At 40.1% G+C, this 22606-nt stretch overlaps 2 protein-coding genes and 1 long non-coding RNA gene across 3 annotated transcripts; 2 read left to right on the forward strand and 1 right to left on the reverse strand.

The window, feature by feature from the left end:
- Positions 1 to 118: 118 nt before the first annotated feature.
- abcb10 (ATP-binding cassette, sub-family B (MDR/TAP), member 10) lies at positions 119 to 12195 on the forward strand. The gene is made up of 14 exons (XM_086072075.1): positions 119 to 951; positions 2114 to 2320; positions 2635 to 2837; positions 4126 to 4260; positions 4966 to 5112; positions 6237 to 6372; positions 6446 to 6541; positions 7701 to 7910; positions 7995 to 8074; positions 8152 to 8332; positions 8820 to 8863; positions 9422 to 9456; positions 9578 to 9636; positions 9980 to 12195. Exons 1-14 carry the CDS (start codon positions 570 to 572, stop codon positions 10171 to 10173), a joined length of 2109 nt encoding a protein of 702 aa, XP_085928201.1. The 5' UTR covers positions 119 to 569; the 3' UTR covers positions 10174 to 12195.
- Positions 12196 to 16673: 4478 nt separating this feature from the next.
- Positions 16674 to 18878, reverse strand: LOC147177000 (uncharacterized). The gene is made up of 2 exons (XR_015094355.1): positions 18600 to 18878; positions 16674 to 17649 (listed from the first exon to the last, which is right to left on the reverse strand). It is a non-coding gene; the product is annotated as an uncharacterized LOC147177000 (long non-coding RNA).
- On the forward strand, positions 17426 to 22102 carry acta1b (actin alpha 1, skeletal muscle b). The gene is made up of 7 exons (XM_086071137.1): positions 17426 to 17556; positions 18625 to 18761; positions 19426 to 19750; positions 20060 to 20221; positions 20363 to 20554; positions 20637 to 20818; positions 21675 to 22102. The coding sequence occupies exons 2-7, from the start codon at positions 18633 to 18635 to the stop codon at positions 21816 to 21818; spliced, it is 1134 nt and encodes a 377-aa protein (XP_085927263.1). The 5' UTR covers positions 17426 to 17556; positions 18625 to 18632; the 3' UTR covers positions 21819 to 22102.
- Positions 22103 to 22606: the final 504 nt, after the last annotated feature.

Genomic DNA, 22606 nt, shown 5'->3' on the forward strand with positions numbered 1-22606 from the left:
TGGCCTTATTTATATATATTTTTTAAAAACACCCAAAAAAGTACAGTAAGTGCGTCGAGGCGATCTTTATCTGGGATTGTTTGGTTTTGCCTGTCAAAGTTTGATTACACGAGCAGCCATTGAATGTCCTGTCTCGCAGAAGGAATCGTGTTGGAGTGTAGTATAACACTGAGGTCACCTTTCCTGTTTCAGCGCGTAACACCAGTCTTATTCTGTTTTATTTAATTCGTTTGTTGTCCTTTCCTTCGGATTTACCATAAACCTCCAGGACCCGGCTTGGCCCGACTGTTGACAAATGCTGAACATCAGATGACAGTGACAGGCAGGGGTGTAGTTAGCCAGTCGGCGATAAGAGATAATCGTCTCGAAACGGCTGTAAAAAGCAGATAAAGACGGACTCTAACGGTTAAAACTGGACAATGTAGAGCAGAGAGAAATCCCAAATTCGCCCGGCTATGTTGACGTGACTTCTGGACGGGCGATGTATTTCTAGAAACCTGTAGCAACCTCACCCTCTGGAATATATCTCTTTTTTTTCCTGTTTATTTGGCGTTTTGCACTGAACGACAATGCGATTTTTAATCCGCATGTCGATGTGTACACACGGAATGCGCTTGCACAAGCATCTGCACCACAGGACGATGTGGCTTGCTGTCTGTCCTGACACCCAGAGGAAGTGTCCCCCGGCCGGGTCGAGGACCACGGCCTCTCCGTCAGCCTTGTCGACTCTCTGCAGCAGAGATCTCTCTTCACTACGCTCGTTCATCTGCACTAAGACACGGACACCTTTACGCACACCCGTTGCCTTTGCCAGCTCGTCGGTACCGTCCACGCCCGGATCAAAAAAAGGCGAGACTGACACCGAGGGTGGCCACACACCGACCAATGTACCCCTGGAGGACGTCAGAAGGGTTTTGCGACTTGCTCACCCGGAGAGATTGAAAATATCAGGTAAGAAGACAGATTGATGTGTACAGGAAGCACCCCTGTTCAAAGGCCAGGTGTTTGTGACAGATGAGACCAAGATCAATCATCTAAAAAAATAAAATAAAATCCCACCGTGAGGCAATGGGATCCTACCTGCACAACTCAAATTAATAAAAATGTTTTCAGGAGGTAAAGTAAAAAATAAACAACTGAAATAATGTTGCTGCACAGAACTGACTTAATTAACCAGTCACATTCAAACTTGAGTCAAAAGAGAGTCAGCACACAGCTGCCATCATTTGAGGTACCTCTGATTAACCCCGAATAAAGTTCAGATGTTTCTGGATTTTTACTCGCATGTTTTCCTCCCAGTATAAACGTCAATGTTTTGTGCCAACGCCGACTGCGACTGGTATTTGGCACTACACTTAATTATTTTTTTTCGCTAAATACACCATTCAAAATAATGGCCAAAAAGTTCAACATTAGTTTCCTTGGATGATAACAAAATCTCCCGAGCACAAAAGGGAAAGGGAAATAGTAGGACTGGATCACCTCCCGTACATAAGTAAAAGTAAAAAAATAAAATTAAATTAAATGCACCTAAATACAAAAGTTAAAATTCATTTTTACAGTTTCATTAATCATCACACAAAATTGTTACCCCCTATCATTAACTTAATTTTTTTTTATAATGCATTATATTTATACAGCGCTTTTATGTAATGCTCGATGAGAAGAACAAAAAAAAAACTTTTTGCACAACTTGCTGTTCTCTAACAAATAGCTGAAAAACAATATTTGAGCAATGAAAATTTCCAAGAACTTCTCTTCTATGCCTTTCATTGACTGCTTCTTTGCATCTTTATTGCAAACTGCAGATGATACTGTGACACTCTAAACTCAGTGGCCACTTCCTTCTGGGAACATTCTGTTTGAAGGCTCGCAAAGGCGAGGTTCTCTTGTTAAATTTGTACGTGTCACCGTGTTCTCAAATGTGAACAACTTGGTTGTTGTTTCTCATAGAATAAAAAATATATATTGGTCCACTTGTGGCTCAAACCCGTGTTGAGAATGTTGCCTATCATCTCCTTGTTTTTTCACTTGGCCAGCATCCTATTTTATTATGCTTTTCAAATGTAAAGTTTAAAATCAACTGACCAATGTTCTCATATTTCACTCATAGCTGCTGTTGGCTTCTTGTCCATCTCCAGCGCCGTCACAATGTCGGCGCCATTTCTCCTTGGCAAAGTGATCGACACGATCTACACGGCTGGAACGGACATGGAAGCCATGACGTCCTCGCTCACGTCGCTGTGCCTCATGTTGACAGGCGTGTTCTTGTGTGGCGGGGCAGCCAACGCCGCTAGAATCTACCTCATGCAGATTTCAGGTGAGTGGAAGCTAGATTCTGGTACGATGGGAAAACAGACGGTGTCGTATTTGGACCTTGTGTGTGGCTGGAAGTGTTTAACGGCATTTCCATTCATTTCAATGGGTGAAGATCATTTTCAATACTTGCAACGATCATGGTCGTGGAATACAAGTGATGACATGATGATGCTACGCTAATGGCAGCAGGTTGAATAGCAAAGTTTTTTTTTGTGTGTGCCACTGTGCCATCAGTTAAATTATTCCTAAATCTTTTTGATAGAATCAAGAAGGTGCGTCTATACTCGACTGATGGCGATTGACGTTTCTCTGTAGGCCAACAGATTGTCCGCAATCTCCGCGCCGCCGTCTTCTCCTCCATCCTCAGACAGGAAGTGGCATTTTTCGACCGGAACAGGACGGGCGAGCTGATCAATCGCCTCTCCGCAGATACGGCCGTGGTCGGCCGCTCCATCACCGACAATCTGTCAGAAGGATTGAGAGCCACGGCCCAGGCGGTTGCGGGAGTTAGCATGATGGTGAGTGCGTCCCACTGGGTGAAACATTTATACAGTTTTAGATGACAGGATGTTTTAAGTGATAGCAAAATACTGAGAGCACAGACCTCTCCTGCCAAGGAGGCATTTAGCTTTAACCGCTAACAGGAGGTCAACTTTCATGGAGAGCCATGCTTAATTAACGGGATTTTCCATTTCAAATTTGAAATGCTTTTGAAATGTAGTCTGGATCAAATGTTGTTGTTTTTCTCAACTTTAGTTCAAAGCATTCAAGTTTTCAGAGAAGTATTTTTTAAATAATTCCCTATCCTTAACATTACACTTGTGACCAATGCTAATGGCATCATCCTTGTGTTAATTTCCACGAAGGTTTAACTGGTATATTCCTCATTCAAATGTATCAACAATCCAGGTTTATTTATCAAAGCAAAGAATAAATAAATACACACGAAACAGGCATTACGTGAAGAAAATTTGAGTTTTCTTCTGATTGTAAAATGATGTGTTTTCATGTAACATACCAGTCAAAGGTTTGAACACACGTATTAGCACTACTGAATGAGAAACTGTGTCCATATTTCGACTGCTATTGTGTGTTCTATTGTAACCCGAATGAAATTAAACGTCACAATCTAATTAGCGGGGAGGCATTTGTGCATCTGTTCTCTGCTAAACGTCACATGCTTCCTGGAAGTCCTCGTGCTGTAATATAGAAGGTTGGTGCGTTGACAGCAGTGTTGCTGTGCTTGTATAATACAAGGAAGTAAATTAGTTTTACGTCTTTTGTCTACAAGCGACTCTGACCTTTTGAGAAACTGGTTTGAAGTCATTCTAACAGTACAAGGAAATGGGTGAAAAGGCGCTGCATACAAAAACCTTTTTCAACGGCAGCTTTTGTTTTTCACACAATTGCATTTTTGCTAATTATATATGAAAAAAAATAATCGTTGAAACAATTCACATCATATTGGGTGTCATATTGCACCGAGCTGCCAGACCACTTCATAAACTTCTTGTTTGATAGTTTTCATTACACAGCTAGCTTACAGTGTTGACGTTACATTTTTTTTAGAACAACTCAATTGTGGCATTAATCCTTTTTGGATGCTTGTTGATATGAAGTCAAGTGACATTTGTTGGATTGTCATGAGACGTCACGTCACGCATGGTGACAGTTTGAACCTTTGAAGCATATTTGTCTACTCTTTAGAAATGCCACTCAATTTTTTTTTTGATGAACTCCCTCTACAACATGTTTTTTCTCCACTCTAATAACTCGCTGCTTTCTTTCTTGCCCTCACTCCTGCAGTTCTACGTCTCCCCCAGCCTGGCGAGCTTCATGCTCCTGATCGTGCCGCCTTTGGCCGGGATGGCTGTGGTATACGGACGATATATTCGCTCCATCTCCAAACAAACGCAGGATGCGCTGGCCCAAGCCACGCAGGTAGGCCACACAAGCTCGCCGGTTAAGGAGAGTCCAAAAGCATGTCTTACCATATTGAGAAAGTGTTTTAAAATGTGGTAATGACTGGAGAAACGCTGCAAGGAAGTGTGGAAGAAATACGATTGCAAAAAGATTGCTTCAACACATCCTGCACTCTTAGGGAAGAAAAGTATATTGTTGTATCCTTAGGGGTAGAAACGGTTTGTCATTGTGGTGGTACTGACAGTTGACTTTAAAAGTCAAACATACCACCCACAACTGTTTTGACCCAGGAAAAGGTACAAAAGTTATCTGGAGTCTAATACTTTGTCGTATGGGCTACTTTAGAGTAGATTGTACCGTAAGAGATCATAATTGCCGTTTGCAGCCAAACTTCTTGAAGTTGACATAAACATTCCTTTAGCTCTTTGATCCTGGAAAAGTTACCAATAATTAATCTTGATTACAGGCCTCCTTTCTGTAAGCATATTTCTTACTAAACGCAAGAACAGTTTTCTGAATTTTGATGATTAGACTCACCTGTGCTTGAATGTAAAATTTAGCTTTGCTAGAGTTTGTCATGTACTTATTATTGCCATGTTAAATGGCTAATAGCTGACAATTTGAATCCATTTACCTTTTTGTTTATTTAGTATGTTCTGTAAATTTGTCCACTCTACCATAATTCAAATGTTAGAACTAGACTGAAAGATTTTATGTGTTCAGTTGGCAGAGGAACGAATCAGCAACATGCGGACTGTTCGAGCCTTTGGTAAAGAACTGTCTGAAGTCAACATATACACACAGAAGACGGATCAGGTCCTCAATCTGGCCAGGAGGGAGGCCGTGCTACGTGCTGCCTTCTTTGGAGTGGTAAGAATGCTTTGGGCTTTCTTTCTCACCATCTAGTCATTTTTAAACTTCTCTTAAATGTCTGTCATGAACGGAAGAGGATTAGGGCCAGTGAAGAGAGAAGAAAAAAATTGGCAGGATTCTCACTTTATTCTCAGAATTTTCACTTTTCATGTGATAATTCTGACTTTAAGGTGATAATTCTGACTTTAAAGTGAGAATTCTGACTTTAATCTCAGAATTCTGACTTTAATCTCAGAATTCTGACTTTAAGGTGACTTTAATAAAATCAGAATTATCACCTTAAAGTCAGAATTCTGAGATTAAAGTCAGAATTATCACTTTAAAGTCAGAATTCTGAGATTAAAGTCAAAATGATCACCTTAAAATCAAAATTATCACTTTAAGGTGAAAATTCTGAGAATAAAGTGAGAATCTTGCCAAACTTTTTTTTCTCTCTTCACTGGCCCTAATCCTCTTCCGTAATGACTTTAATCTCAGAATTCTGAGAAGAAAGTGAGAATTTTGACTATTCTCAGAATTCTCACTTTAAAATCAGAATTCTGAGAATAAAGTGAGAATCCTGCCAATCCTCTTCCGTAGTCATGAGACTTTCCAACCATGAAGGTACAAGAATATATTATCCACCGAAATGTCCATCTCCCCTCTCATTTTTCATACATTATAAATAGGGGTGCATTGGTGCACATAAGTGGTGAGCATGTGCACGGAAAATATTGATAGGCGCACCACATTCGATTGTGTCAGTGCGGACTTGCGTACCAAGCATGTTGCAGCTAATTAAAAAAAGTCGAAGATACAGCGATTGTGTCTAAGGTCCACCTTCAAAATAAAAGCCTGATAAGGAAGTGATGTCCATGTACAGTACAATATTACTTGTTAGGCTTTAGAATGTTTGTTTTCTTAGAATCGAGTATTACATTTTGAACAATAACTGCCAATAATTGAAGTACTCATCAGTAAAATTGATAATCAATCGTGTATGTCTTTACTCTTAAAAAAAATAAAAATCAAATTAAATGAAAATTACCCATAAATGTATTTTCTCTCACACTGAGGCTTCTGATGCATATTGTAAATTTATAGCAAACAATGTGTGTGTGTCTGCATGTGTTTTATTTCAGACTGGTCTCAGTGGTAACATCATGATCCTGTCAGTGTTATACAAAGGAGGCCTTCTGATGGCGAGCCAGCACATGACTGTTGGAGAACTCTCCTCATTCCTCATGTACACCTTCTGGGTTGGCATCAGCATTGCAGGTAGCACAAGTTACACACTCATTGGTCACTAAACATGTTCCTGCAAGTAGTCACGTATCATTCTGTGTGACAGGTCTGAGTACTTTCTACTCTGAGCTGATGAAGGGCTTTGGTGCAGGAACGCGACTGTGGGAGCTGCTGGACAGAAAACCAGAGTTCCCTCTTAATGGTCAGTATGCACAGTATAGACAGTCTCCTAGTAGTTGAACATAGTAGTCTTTATTGCTAACTATTGTCTTGTCTTTATCTTAATGGCAGTGCAAAGTAGGCCTAGGCAGGCATTTAAAAAATCAAGATGAGGTCCATTGGGCTACCGTTGTGGTTGTAAACCATGCAGTTATCGTTTCTTATGATGGAATTACACATTTGCTCATATTTTAGTTCAAAGCCAGATGTGCTCACCTAACTTTTTTTTATATGCTAATGCTTTACTTCCAAATCCTGTCATGCAAATAAACATTTTGGACTTACTGGCTGTTGTGAGAAATCAACTTGTAGCTCTTTAGTCCCTCTCCTGTGACTGAAAAATAAAAAATATTTTTTTTAATACATATTTGTAATTTTTAGATAAAATATTCTTTGAATGAATTAAAGGTTTTGATTTTTTAAAATTAATAATTGAATATTCCAAAAATGTCAGAGTCCAAAATTTTAAGCTGTCAGACAAATATGTATTTTTTTAAATTATATAAAATGTCCGAAGAGGAAAAGCAGAAATTTACCATAAAATGTCCATGAAATTGACAAAAATGAATTTTAAAAAAGGGCATAAAGAGAATGTTCATAAAGTTACCCTAAAATGTCTAAAAACAGAAGAAAGGCAGAAAATTACCATAAAATATTTTTGAAATTGCCCAAAAAGTGTATTTAATAATAATCATAAAAAAATAAAATAAAAAGGCATAAGCTAAAATGTTCAAAAGTAAATGTAAAATGTCCAAAAACAAAAGAAGAAGAAATCCCGAAATTGCCAAAAATGTCAGAAATTTTAGAGAAAGGCAGAAAAATGTATGAAAAATTACACAGAAAAAAATCCCAAAAACTAAAGACGAAAGGTAAATGAAAATGAAAGTCAAAGCATTGGATGCTGCATATTTTTGTGTCATTTGTGGTCCAGCTCTGATTATCTCTTGGGCCCTCAGTACAGTATAACTAGCACTAACACACTGTTTCCTTCATCACAATCTTCAAATGTTTCTCAGCTTCAGGCACAATTTTGGTTATTTATTTGGCCTAAAATGGCTCTTTTGAGAGGAAAGGTTGCCGACCCCCGTCCTATATCAAGATCAAGTGGGGAAAAAATCTTGTTTAATTGTCATCCTCCACAGAGGGCCAAGTTCTTCATCCAGAGCAACTGAAGGGTCGCTTGGAGTTCCGCGACGTCTCCTTTTCCTACCCGACCCGTAAAGACGCTCCCATCTTCCGTAACCTCAGTCTTCTGGTGCCGGCTGGAACAATCATGGCTGTGGTGGGACCAAGCGGATCTGGAAAATCGACTCTCGTCTCGCTGCTGCTCAGGCTGTATGACTGTGACTCGGGTAAGACTTGGTGGTTTTGTTTTCCTCTTCTCTGTTAAAGGGAGAAGGTGCTGGTTGTAAGCTCAGTCTTCGCCTCTCCTGCAGGTATTATCACCGTGGACGGCCACGACATCAGGGACTTGAATCCCTACTGGCTCAGAAGTCACATTGGAACCGTCAGCCAGGTAGAAGGACAGCTCACAAAGCACGTTTTCAAGAGAAGACCATGGTTCTCACACATTTTCATTTTCTTGTCTCTCAGGAGCCCGTGCTGTTCTCCTGTTCCATTCGGGACAACATAGCATACGGCGCTACAGAACCGGACGCCGTGACCACAGACGACATTTACAAGGCAGCCCGAGTAGCCAACGCATACGATTTCATCCAGACTTTTCCCAAAGGCTTTGATACTGTGGTTGGGGAGAAAGGAGTGCTGCTTTCAGGTGAGGATCATGTGGATCAATGACTGCTGCTACAAGGACTCTTCTACATGCACTCAGCTGTCCTTGAAATGTTCTGTGGATGAGTGGGTAGCACAGTATTTTTATTCCTTGTGTGATTTTATGTTCCCCCACATAATACAGTTTATACCCTCTTAACAAACCTTCAAAATGTGCCTCACCTCATGTGCATTGTTAATGCAACAATTTTGTGTAATGCAGTTAGTGTAAAGTATATGAGAACAAAATTGACAGGTGTTGCCAATAGGCATAAGGTAAATTAAACTGTGATTTACAAACTTCACCACTAGGTTGGGTACTACAACCTTCTACAGATGCTTCCATTCACCAACCCATTAAATGGGAAAAATGATGTCCATACATATCGGTTGTCAAAACCACAAATATGTGTCCGTTCTCCCACATGCAAACTGCACTTTAAGTCAATATAAACTGAATGTGAAGAAATCTCCTTGTGTTTGTGTCCCAGGTGGTCAGAAGCAGAGGATAGCCATTGCAAGAGCTCTTCTTAAGGTCAGTGAAGCACCTGAATTGTTTTTTGGCTAACCATTCAGAGAACATGGATTTACATGAATTAATCAACCATTACACAAAGCTTTCACATTGCAGAAAGCAATGAATTTGTTGTAGAGTTGTTCCTCTTGATATTAAACAAGTGTTTTATGTACAGTAATTTCTGAGCTATAAGCCGCTACTTTTTATACTTGCATTCGACCCTGCGGCTAATACAAAGGTGCGGCTTATCCATCAGATCACAAGTGGGCGTATTATAAAGGAAGAGCAAGAGCGTCATGCAGAGCAAAACAAAGCAAGTGAGCCTAAATACAGTAGAAGAGACAAAACGAGAGCGAGACAATTTGCACCCTCATTATGGAAAAGAAAGTAGCGGGAACTCGGTGCGGTAACATTAAAACACCTGCGGGTTATATGTGTAACTAACTCGAGTATTCCCCAAATTTAGCTAGCGCGGCTTATAGTCAGGTGCGCCTTATAGTCCAGAAATTACTGTGATCATTTTATGCCTGGAATGTTGAAGGTTTGACCAGTCAACCAGTACTTCTCTGTCAACAGAATCCTAAGATCCTGCTTTTGGACGAAGCCACCAGGTACGACTGAAGGACTATCTGCTGTTTTGTCATATTCTTTGCCATACAATTAGCTTGAATAGACTTTTTTTTTCTCTATTCCTTTATTGTATTTACGAGTTGTACAATGTCCCGTCCTCAGTGCACTGGATGCCGAGAACGAGTTCCTGGTGCAGGAGGCTTTGGAGCGACTCATGGAAGGTTGATCCCATTTCATGCTCTCTGTTCAAATCAATAACATAATTATCCTTTGACCGTAAAAAAAAAAAAGTTTCAAGACAAATCATAGTAAACTCATATCAATTGAGTTGAATAGGTTATAGGTCACATGAATGGTGGAAACGTTTTTAAATGATTTTTCTTAGTCTCAATTTCTATGTAACAAAACCATGGCATGGGGTGTGTAAACTTTTTATATCCGCTGTACATACAATTTGTGACATTTTCATTTAGTAGTATTTCCTAGTTTAGTAAAAATTTGATGAAACATTTTCGTAGAACTCTCTGGATGCCACCATCCTCATTATTTCCTTCCCATCATTAGGGAGGACGGTCGTCATCATCGCTCACCGCCTCTCCACCATCCAGAACGCAAATGCCGTCGCAGTTCTGGACCAGCACCGCGTGGGTGAATGCGGCCAGCACACAGAGCTGCTGGGAAACAGACAGGGATTGTTCCGAAAACTGATGGAGAAACAAGCTTTTCTTCAGGAGGAGCAGAAACGGGCCCTGAGTTAATTGTTGTCATCCAGAAAGAGTTTTTGAGGTGAGATGAATGGCTCGGGTGAAATGTATCATCCACACGCCGAGAGAGATGGGGAATTCTTTGATAATGTTACAGGTTCCCTATCACCAAGAGACAAGGCTGTGAGAAAAACCTAAACAAGTACTTGACTGTTTACTACCTTAACTTTAGCCTATAATATGTTATTCCCCAGAGATGCTTCTCAAACTAGAGACACCTGTGGTTTTAAAACACTGTCAATATGGATGTATAATTCAGTATATTACATTACATTCAAATGTGTGTATGAGCTGTGCAAATAACACACCTTTAATATTAGAGGCACACTGATTTCTCAGAACTAAACCAAAAAAAAAAAACTATATAGTAAGACATGTTCTGCTAGATGTATATTTGTATTTTCTGTGACTGTTTTGGTGGACGATTTAACTTGAAGCTCACGCGCAGAGCCTTTTTAGAGTTTATAGTGAAATGAAGCAGCTATATATGGTGTTGATAGTGTCGGATTGAGGGGAAAAAAGAAAAAGCAAGAACACTATTTTTTTTTTTATGAACACGTGATCCTCTAAACACGCTCTCCTATAATAATTGTATATTATTACACAAGTGCCAAATTAATTTGTAAATTGAGAGTTGCTATTTTGCTACAGTAGTTGACTTATTTAGGAAGAGGCGCCACAATGATCATTCTGGTTGGAATTTAACTAGTGATTTATTTATTTATTTTTACAAGTATATTGAAATAATGCTGGTTATCATTAGTTACAAAATAGTGCGGAAACTCCAAGGTCAAACACGGTCCATTTCAGGGTCAAACTGTCAGCATAATAAAACATGTGCAGTCTTTTTTTTTGTTTTAAGCAAGGCCTGCCACACACCAGACTGAGCAGCACTCAACTTTGGCCCAGTGTGCGGTGTTCTGCAACTAGTATTCTTCAGTGGCTGACTATCGGCCACTAGTTTTGCTGTGATTCAAAATTTCAACAAAAATTTTAGCATTGGTTAAATTTTTTAATTTTCCTGAAACTAGAGGCGTAATTTCACAAAAGTTGTACAACCTTTAGAAATGTTTGACTTTGGAGGTTCTGTGTATGTTAAATTAAAAGTCAGGTATACACTTGACCTTTTAGTTGTTAGTTTCAGGGTTATGCTTTGGAGCTTTTAAAGTGCTTGTGCAAAGGCACTTCTAATACTATAGAAAATTTTATTATTATTATATTTAAAATCCAATCATGATTTCCTTGAAGATTTTTTTTTTTTTAATAATCTATTTTCCCTCGGTTTATCCTCCCCAGCACGACAATCATACTAACTTGAGTCAACAACAATTCTTCTCACTAAATATTTTGGTTGTACATTAACATTAGCACAACTACTGCAAGGGGTGTGCGCGTGGTTCCAATACTGATTTACATACAGTTAATGGTAAACATTATATTAATCACTTATAACTCCAATTTTAGCACAATTGTGTGCAAGTAAAGGAACACATATGGGATGTAAATGATGTACAGTAAAGCTGTCACATGCTCAATTTGTGTGATTATGTACAATATTGTGTACATAAGACATTTAAATATAAATATGTAGAATTATTTTGAAGGGTTTTGCCTTAAACCTTTTTCTAAATTACAGTTTAGATGTTTAAAATACAACACAACTTTCATTTTCCAATATGTTCTTTAACCATATGACTACAAAAATTTGACTGCAAAATGATGGGACATTTTGGATATGTATTTTATATCATATAGTTGCTAGTTGCTCAGATCTATTGTCATGTCAGAAAATTCACAAATGGACTATGCTTTCAAATTACAAGTTTGGTTCTAACAGCAGAAGATTTCCTCCTTTTTCACTTTGACGGTGCTTGAAAACATGATAAATGTGTCACTTCTATGTATTTCATGGGTTTCTAAATAATCTATGTTATGTTTTAATCATGTTTTGCTAAATTATTATAGTTTTGTGTAAAAAAAAAAAAAAGAATAAAGTGGAATATGTGTAGATTTGAAGGCTTGTGTGTGAGTGTTCTTGCATTTTGCTGTAAATGTATGTGCAGTGCATCAACTCGTCACCTGGTGGTGTTCTTGCGCTAACCCAAGTCTAATGAGTTCAACTTGCTGCTTTCAGCAGGTGTTGATGGTGCACTTCTCATGTTAGTTATTGGGTGTGCTGTAATAGTCCATGTCAAGATTGTCTGGTGAGATATGCATGTTTGTTTCTGGCAGTTTTCAATTCAATTGAAAAAAAAAAACGTATTTTGTTTTTTAAAAGAAAAAGAAATGAAAGGGGACAGAAAGAAGAACAACTTGTGATATCTGCCCCCTAATCAACACACACACACACACACACACACACAAAAAAGGTAAACACAAAATAAATGACAGCAAACAGTCAAGATGCTTTCAGAGTAACAATTAAACAAAATAATTCAATAGAATGACCTTATTTTTCCAGAAATTGTGCTTTTATACACTTTAAAAATATATATACAAATGGACTGAGATAATTTCGTTTTAGAATTCAGATTATTCCACAAACTGACACCTTGAGTTGAAATAAATCGTTCTTTTTGTTTTGTTCTGTATTTAGGTTTGGAAAAAAAATATCTGTTCCTCTTCATTTGTACTCACGTTGCCTTTTTTTTTTTTTGATTTGCATGTTAACTGGTAGGCTTTCCTGATGGGCTTTATACATTATTCTAAGGTGGCTAAACTCCATTTGTTCATTAAATTGTAAAGTTTTAAGTATGAATATTGGATTAGTGTGATCTCCGCCTCCACAACCGAAAAACGACACGAATAGCACGTTTCATAGCCAACTGCTGCATGTGCTGCAGCTCCCCATCTTTGCGTTGCATATGCACCCTTATTTCTCGAGGCAACAATCTCGTATTTACTTTTTAATATTAGCAGTAATTTTAGACAGAGAATTTAATCTAGCCTACCGTACAATTCTAAGAAAAAAAACGAGGAACTGTTACCGGTTTTATACATTAAATATACAAATTGGAGGACCATGCAGGTCCATTTCTACAAATAACATTGTGGAAAGTTATTTCATTAGTTGAATTCAGAGACTGAAACTCTTGATTATAGTGTGTTATATTTCAACATTACTTTTCTTGAATCCCAAATTCATCATCTCAAGAAATTAGAATTTTAAATAAATGATCACAATTATTTTAAATAGAAATGTAGTCGCAATTGGCCATCTGAAAAGTATTTCCCTGTATTTAATCTATAATGTATATGAGAGATTCAAGAAATCCCAGCAGCCTTTTAAACAAATTGTTTAATTAACGATATATTTTCATCGGTACCTGCAGCTAGAAAGCAAATTGTGGAGGATTCTCTGTCGCTGATGTTGGGCAATCCATCATTGACGACAGCATCTTAAAATATCCACACCCGCTTCTTCATTTCACCCGTTTCCTCTTTTTTGTTGCCGTCTGCTTCTTCTTTGACAATCCTGCCATGTTTTTGTGATTCAATAAAAATAAAAATAAAACAGTATATTACATGTGGAGCTTAAAAATACAGTGTAGGGTTTCCTTTTTTTTTTCTCCATTTGCAGCACGTGGCTAGATGTGAGGCCGATGGTGTCTGCCCAGGATTTTTTTTCCCCTGGTTGGGGATCACTGAAGTACACCACTGCAACTTTGAACGATGTTTAACTATGTCTTGCGTTAAATCATTTAAGATTCCAACCTCCTGAAAACAAACTTACACTCAGGTAAAAGGTTTCTTTTGGGACAAATCTTGACAAAAATACTGTTTAAAAACATTCTTTACTTTGTGTTGCTTTTTCACCCTTCCACCAGTTTCCTCCATCTTTGCATGGAGAGCAATTTGCCTTACTACAATCAAAATGCTTACAAAGTAGAGCGTCGTTCCAATACCCCCACCAACTGTTTGTCTCCTCCTGTACTCTCTCTGTGTCCACGAGTTTACAGGCTAACAAACCTCGCAAAACACCCAATAAGTCCGTCAGCTGGCATCGTCACATATGCACTGACACACAACACTTCTTTTCCCCGACACCTGCTGCACACACAGACACAAACACACCCTTTCACCTCCCGCAGTCTCCCTCCACCCCCACCCTGGTGCGTCTCTCCTCCCCCTCGCCCCTTCTGACCTCCTCCCTCCCCTCGCTGGCTGGCTGGCTGGCCCGACAACTGCCCGACCACTTACATTTTAGGCCTTTTGCAGGCGCGCGCATCGAAAATGGCTCACGACCAGCGCGTTAAAGTAGCTCAGCCCCTTGCCATCCCCCTCCCACTGCGCATTCATGCACACTCGCTACTGTCAATGGACACCCAAGAAGGTGTCTCCCTTTTTTCACACGTCCTTCATTCCAAAAATCCTCAAACCATTTTTTTTTTCTCCACGATTTTGCTCCACCCACTTCCGGTTGTCTTTTTTTTTCTGAGAATATTAGCAAACAATGCACAGTTGACCACTTTACCATTTATTTTTACCTACACTTCCACTTGTGTTTTCCCTTATACAGTAGTCACTCCGACAATTTTCTGGAGAGAAAATAAACATCAATATTGCTTTTCCTTTTAAGGGTTGCTGCCGAGTTGGAAGAGGCGGGGTACGTTTGGGACTAGTCAATAGCAAAGCACATATAGACATACAAGTGTTCACAATGGAACATGGAAAATCATGTACCTAGAGAAAAACAAATACAGGTGAAATCTCCTTGAGCCAAGATAAGACACTCTGAGGCAGATGTGCTAACCAGTCAACCATGCTGCGATCAGCCATCAGTTACGTGCATACAAAATGACTACCGTGAAACGAACCAGAGAAGATTGACAAAAAACAGCCATCACTCAAGGGTGAGTAGTTGTACTTTATTTTAGAGTGTGGAACACATTCTTCAATTGGAATGATTTTGTACTGTAACGGCGAAAAAGTTGTACAAATTCCAACAACTTAGATGTGCTTTGGAGGTTTCACTGCACAATGGTGCCTTGACTTAAGTAGGTAGAGTTAAAACGGAGTTAAAGGCTTTAAAGCAACTTTGACAGCCCTACTTTACAAGTTAAATTTGACCCTTCTAACTGAAAACACTTATCTCATCTTTCCCCATTGAAATAAAGGGAAATGTCATTAATACGTTCCAGCCGCCCAAAAACTTTCAGCTTTAATTCAATGGCTTGTGGGGTTCATGTACTGCAGAGGGGTGTACGATGATGAAACAGAAGACAGTCACAACTAAGCTGCAATACTGGTCATTTTTCACAGAGGATAAAGAATATAGGCATATTAGTATTATTGTATAGTCTGTGTTCAAATATAAGCTGTTTAAAGGTTTATAATTGCACTACGATGCTACTTTGGTTAGCCCGTGTAATGCATTTTGTACTATAGTGTTGAGGAGAGGCCCCGATATTGCATTAAAACAGTGGTATCGGCAGGTACTAACAAGTAACATGCCGATACCATCATTTCCGACGCTAATATAGGACTTTGGATGAAGCATCTTTTGTCTTGCTTGCGCACGACATTCACTGATGTGTGACGTGCTCACTGCACGTTGAGCCTAGATATCCTATTGGCCCTTGAATGCTCTCAACCAAGGCAGGGCAGGTATTTCATGTTGGGGGGGAAAAATAACTAGGTATCGGCCGATACTGCAAAACTGGGTATTGGAATCGTATTAGGGGCCAAAAGATGGTATCGGAACAACACTATTTTGTATTGTGTGTTAGCATTAACAAGCAGATTTTCGTTTTTCAATCAACTTTAGCTGGCAGTAGCAATAAATAGCTTTAAGCAAGCACTGGTTGGCCTTCTTTTTTTTTTTCTACGAATTGTTTGCTATGAGCCAAACTGTTGCTTGTTGTGAAGTTTGCTGCGACCAACTTGTAAATTGGCTCACATGTAAGTGAAGTTAGCACTGTGAATGAATCTGTCTCTGTGCGCAATCGACGGCGAAGAACCAATTTGCTGCTTTTATAATGGCAAGGTCGTGAAAGGTGAAAACGTTTGTGCTCTTATTACATACAGGCTAAATGCTATTGTGCTAACTATGCTGCTAACTGAATTCCCAACATACATTTGATGACTATTTCCGTTCCATTACAAAGTGCTCATTGCTTCTATACATTGCTATGCGTCTTTTCAACTCTATACCTACCAATTTATTGTATGACTCTTCATGCCATGGCTGATTATCTTCTTTTCTTTTCTTTTATTTTTATTATTTTAGTTTATTAACCAAATTCTCATTAGTCCTATTTTGCTTCCGTCTAAACATGCCCTCCCTCTCTCCTAAATCCCTGGAGTTTATTTTAACCTCCTTGGCCGCTCCTCTTTCACTCCTTGCGGCCCCTCATACGGCACTCACACCTGCCAACAAACATATGTGCGCCGCATGTACACACTGTATTCGCTTTCCAGCCTTCTTTTATGCACAAACACATGCACAAACAAGATGGAGTGCAGCAGAGTTATAATTAATCAAAGTGCTCCTGTGATGTTGGCAGATAAGGTTTTTATTTACCTAATTAATCTCACAGATTTTGATGTTGCTGGCTGTCTGTGGCTATTATAGAGGGTTGAGGATTTGAACAGGTTAATGACCACACATTCCTGTTTGGGAATACTGTAAATTACTAGTGCACACACTTATCTATAAATTTGCATACAAAGTGTTTTTTTGTGCTAAAATTTGATTTGCTAAAAAAAATAATAATAATTTTGTATGGACCAAGGTGGTGAAGTAATTACAAGCGCGTAAGTGCAATTTGAAACATTTCTATGTCTTTTATGTCACATACATGCCTTGATAAGACTATGATAGTTGTTTTTAACCCAATGGACTTGACCTTCCACACATTTGGGCTGAGGCCTATATGTGTTCAGATGAGGCTAGCATTTTCCCATTTTAAGGCTGCATGAGGCCTACTAGCAGCAAGTCTCTAACCCTGCTTGGTAGCAACTGGCATCTCCCTCTGGAAACCCCACCCCACCGCCAGCAGCAGCACCCCCAGGGGTCCATGTGCTCCTTATACGGCCCTGAGGAGTGCCCGCGAGCCTCTACGGGAGGTCAAAGCGACAGTTCCAAATATGGCAGGCGCTCCTCGATGTCGCGGGGGGCGCGCCGCGCTGTCACTCATGAGCCCCCTGAAACCTGATGGATGGCCGTCATGGACTCTACACCCCCCACACACACACAACTCCCCCTTAACCCCCATGCCCTGGCAGCATCCAAATATGGCAGAGGGCCGGGGTGGGTACCTTTGTGAATGGTGGAGGTTGTGTATATAAGCCGGCCTGGCAGCAGGGAAGACCGTAGCTGGTTCAGCAACAGCACTGGTTGGGTCATTCTCTCCGAGCCGCAGATACTCTCCTAAGGTAAGATGCTAATGCTGAGACTTCTGGGGGCCACACATCCAGGATAGGGGCAACCACACTGGGGGACACGCTTAGGATAGAACCACTCTGGAACTAACAGTATAGGGAAAGGGAAATAGAAATTGAATGGTAATTTATTGTTTTTAAAGAATAATCATACATACTATTGGTGGCCCCTAATGGGACCAGCTGAAAGACAGGCCTATATACTAACACTTATTTATCTAATGAAAAAGTGTACCTTTATTTAAACAGTTGATCAACCCATTCAACCATTACGAGACAGAAACAAAGCTTATAGCAATAGATGTGATAAATGTATTTTGGATGTTTTAATATACAATATATAATTATATACATTGTGACTGGCAACCAGTTGACGGCGTAGTCCACCTTTAGCTCTCTGGCTTCCGCAACCCTTAAGAGGATAGGCAGTATATTAAAAGAAAAAAAAAAGTAATATTTTATTTAATGACATATTCAAAGTTGACTTAGACATACCACTATCAACTTTCTCTAAGCTTTAAAAAGAAAAAAAAAAAAGTGTTTCGTGTTTTTTTCCATTTAAATGTATTCTCACCGGTTTGTTTCAGTTAAAAGCCAAAAAATAAGATAATATTGCTTTCTATTTATTCTTTATCTAGTGCCAAATGTTATCGGGCAATAGAAAGTAAGTTTGCTGTATGTCGTTTGCTCAGTTTTAGTTATAGATGAATTGGCCAAAAATAAAAAGCCAAAAATAGGATATTGACTCTACTTAATATCAGCAATCTGTCTGCCTAGTGCCAAATTTTATTCGGCGATAAATCCCCTTAATCCTTAAAATGTCAACAAGAAAAAACTGCAGCATTATGATATACATAATATAATTGTGTTGTATTGTATTGTATTGAGATTCACGCCGTGCATATTCATTACTTTGAACTAGCTAAAACAGAGTTTACGCAATGGCTTTACATTATATTTAAGCCATTAAGCAAAACAAAAACTTGCCGTTATTACTTTTACACATGCTACCAGTGTATGTCAGTGTAAAGACTTACCTTAATCGCCGCGTCTCGCCCGCAGAAGCCAACATGTGTGACGACGATGAGACTACCGCCCTTGTGTGCGACAACGGCTCCGGCCTGGTGAAGGCTGGCTTCGCCGGAGACGATGCCCCCAGGGCAGTGTTCCCCTCCATCGTGGGCCGCCCCCGTCACCAGGTAAGCTGGGCCTGAACAGTTAGCAGCCACCGTATCACCACACAACAGTAAACTGTTCAATTTGAATAGTTTACCTTCACGGTTGCTGCTATTCATTTCTATTTAGAGAAATGGGCGCTAATTGGGCACGCCTCCCTACGAGGACGTAAACCACGTGACTTAGCCCAGCCAATCAGGAAAAAAAGATAAGCATCTGGCCAAATAAATACACGTGCGTTATACGTGTAGATTTTCAAAACACAACCATTATTTGTTTATTTTTAATGATAAAGAAACTTGTTTTATACAACAATAAATATATTTTTAAATATTTACAAAAAAATATATATATATACACATAAACCATATATTTATCATTAAACATTTCATGCAGTGTTCAGGTTTTAATGACATAGAAAAGTCACTCTTTCTAATTTTTTTAGCATAGGGTTTATTGAGCTATTTGCTACAATGTGAGGCCTATCCTTTATTGTACCAGCGTGGTATTTGCTTCCTTGAGATAAAATTAGTCACAAATGAGGTGACCTGCGTCGTTATTTAGCACCTTTACGCAATGATCACCATGCGCACCAGTGGAGAAAGCGATCCATTAACAACAAGGTCATTCTGTTTCCATACCCCGTGCAGACGTATGTTTTCATCACCCATTCTTCTCCCATTCTAGGGTGTCATGGTCGGTATGGGTCAGAAGGACTCCTACGTCGGCGACGAGGCCCAGAGCAAGAGAGGTATCCTGACCCTCAAGTACCCCATTGAGCACGGCATCATCACCAACTGGGACGATATGGAGAAGATCTGGCACCACACCTTCTACAACGAGCTGAGAGTGGCCCCCGAGGAGCACCCCACCCTGCTCACTGAGGCCCCCCTGAACCCCAAGGCCAACAGGGAGAAGATGACCCAGATCATGTTTGAGACCTTCAACGTCCCCGCCATGTATGTGGCCATCCAGGCTGTGCTGTCCCTCTACGCTTCCGGCCGTACCACCGGTGAGACAAACACAATAATCGACTATTTAATAGATGCATTATGTTTAATTTACACCGTCACATGCAAGGCAAAAAGGCGCTAGTTAATCTGAGTATTTTACGCACGACTTTTACGCACCTTGCGCCATCACTCGCCTACATTTTATATTCAAGAGTATTTGCAAAACTCTGCAGGATACACCTGTTATAGGCTACGACATCGTATTTTACGCACAGCTTTTACGCACGTGTTCCATGATTCGCGTGTTTCTCATACTGTATTCAAGAGCCACAATATCTAAACCCCTTGCACCCTCTGCCTCCTTCTAGGTATTGTGCTGGATGCTGGTGATGGTGTGACCCACAACGTCCCCGTCTATGAGGGTTACGCTCTGCCCCACGCCATCATGCGTCTGGACTTGGCTGGTCGCGATCTGACCGACTACCTGATGAAGATCCTGACCGAGCGTGGCTACTCTTTCGTCACCACCGGTGAGCAGCGATAAAAATAAAAAATACAAATAAAAACATAATTGCGCAGGGAATCAATGTGGGGGTCGCCTCACAAGGGCGCTGTGTTGTTTATTAAAAAAAAATATGACTTAAAACTCTCAATTTTCCCCCACTCGACAGCCGAGCGTGAGATCGTGCGTGACATCAAGGAGAAGCTGTGCTACGTGGCTCTGGACTTCGAGAACGAGATGGCCACCGCCGCCTCCTCCTCCTCCCTGGAGAAGAGCTACGAGCTTCCCGACGGTCAGGTCATCACCATCGGTAACGAGAGGTTCCGTTGTCCCGAGACCCTCTTCCAGCCTTCCTTCATTGGTGCGTTGTCTTTCCCCCCCCCTCCTCCGCACTTTCATAGCGCATCCTGGCGAGTCTTAACATTTGCCCTCTTCAACCACAGGTATGGAGTCCGCCGGTATCCATGAGACCGCCTACAACAGCATCATGAAGTGCGACATTGACATCCGTAAGGACCTGTACGCCAACAATGTGCTTTCCGGTGGTACCACCATGTACCCTGGTATTGCTGACCGTATGCAGAAGGAGATCACCGCCCTGGCCCCCAGCACCATGAAGATCAAGGTAAATCAAATAATACGACTTATCAAACCTAATAACAAATCTAAATAAACGGATTCATGCAACGAGTTGGCCACGCCCACAAGGCATATATAACCTGGAAGTCAGACAGACGAGACACTTATTAAACTTTTTACACTAAACAGTACTACACCTAATAAAATAAATTACTATGTACTCCAAGCGACATCGTTAAAATCCAGTAGTAGGATGATGTTCATCAAAAATAACAAGTATACTTGACATTATTATTATTATAACAGTATGCTTTTTAACATTAACACTGCACTTCAATTTAGGAAAATAAACAAGCTACTTAAGTAAAGGATTGCATAAAATGTATTGTTCATAGCTAAATATAATATACCGTCATAAATCTTTATAAACAAACAGTTCTCAGAAAATAAATCCAAACGTAGCCTATTTTACTTGAATACTTCTTATTAATTAAAAACTGTACAGTAACTTTGAAAACGTTTAAACAGGTGATATACATAGCTACAAGCTTCATTCTAAGTTTGTTTACAATTCTAAATGTGTTTTATTTTAATGAATGTACCACTATCTGTGCCACATTTTAAGAATCACTAAGCAATTTCTGTACTGTGAACAATGCCAATTTATGTAGGGCTATGTATGAATTATTTCCCTCTTTAAAAAAAAAAAAAAAGAGTGCAAGAATTAAAGAGAAATTGTGTTCTCCCCACATTGGAAGATTATTGATGTACAGAATGCATGTTAAAGGCAGCGTTAGGGATTTGGGGACCCCATGAAAAGTGTCGCCAATTGGATGATGCTGATGAACGTTTAGTGCCGACCCGTTGCTGACCGTCTCTCTCCCACTTTCTCCTTCACCCAGATCATTGCTCCCCCTGAGAGGAAGTACTCTGTCTGGATCGGTGGCTCCATCCTGGCTTCCCTGTCCACCTTCCAGCAGATGTGGATCTCCAAGCAGGAGTACGATGAAGCAGGCCCCAGCATTGTCCACAGGAAGTGCTTCTAAATCCCTCGTCTGCCCCGGCTTCCCCATCCTCTCCGCCACCAGCTTTGCGGAATTCGAGCGAGGGAAAGAAGCAGGAGAATCAACCTCTGCGGCACTGCAACACTCTGCTGTCAATGGACTGCCTGTCTGTGCTATTGACCTTCTTAACTATGCAATATTTCAACAAATGTGCATATTTTTTTGCTGTCTGTTGCCTGTGTTGTACGGAGAAAGGCTGTAAAAAACAACACCACTGAACCATGCATCCAACCAAAAAAAACTTTAATAAAAAAATAACAACAACATGTTGCCCAACACATGTGAATGTAAGTGTATATACATATTAATAATTTATTAAAGTCCATTATTTGGTACATTTGACCCTGCTTTATTATTTACTAATAGATAACAAGGCAAATGTAATGATAGTTACAATGGCAATTTAGCCAAAGGGGAAATCCTAGACTGATGCTAGAAATTGAGCAAAATATTCACCAAGGGGTCAAACAGGATTAACAAACTGTAAACATGTAAGGCATTAATCGAAGGAATGAATGACAGGGTCACATCCATCAGAGCTGGGAAGAGGAGAAGGTCTCTCTCCCATTCCCATCAACCACCGCGGTTGGGTCGCAGAGTCCAGTAAGGGGAGCTCTTGCTTCCCAGTCTCACTTGCCAGGAATGTGCCTCAACAGCAAAAGCATGGGCAACTCCGTTTTTGGGCCCTGACTGGATGGCAGACACTTGACACCTTGAGTCCTGTACTATGCTTTGAAAGGATCAGGGCCATCTTTAGGCACAACCTGAAT

This window comes from Leptonotus elevatus, chromosome 3, assembly GCF_054856555.1.
Source record: "Leptonotus elevatus isolate MCC_2025b chromosome 3, RoL_Lele_1.0, whole genome shotgun sequence".
NCBI classification, from domain to species: domain Eukaryota; kingdom Metazoa; phylum Chordata; class Actinopteri; order Syngnathiformes; family Syngnathidae; genus Leptonotus; species Leptonotus elevatus.

Bases quoted from the DNA above. Each gene is read 5' to 3' on its own strand.
- acta1b (XM_086071137.1), top strand. From the start codon at position 18,633: ATGTGTGACGACGATGAGACTACCGCCCTTGTGTGCGACAACGGCTCC. The intron at 19,751-20,059 runs GTGAGACAAACA...GCCTCCTTCTAG, and splicing joins CGCTTCCGGCCGTACCACCG to GTATTGTGCTGGATGCTGGT. The intron at 20,222-20,362 runs GTGAGCAGCGAT...CCCACTCGACAG, and splicing joins CTACTCTTTCGTCACCACCG to CCGAGCGTGAGATCGTGCGT.
- abcb10 (XM_086072075.1), top strand. From the start codon at position 570: ATGCGATTTTTAATCCGCATGTCGATGTGTACACACGGAATGCGCTTG. The intron at 5,113-6,236 runs GTAAGAATGCTT...GTTTTATTTCAG, and splicing joins GTGCTGCCTTCTTTGGAGTG to ACTGGTCTCAGTGGTAACAT. The intron at 6,542-7,700 runs GTCAGTATGCAC...CATCCTCCACAG, and splicing joins ACCAGAGTTCCCTCTTAATG to AGGGCCAAGTTCTTCATCCA.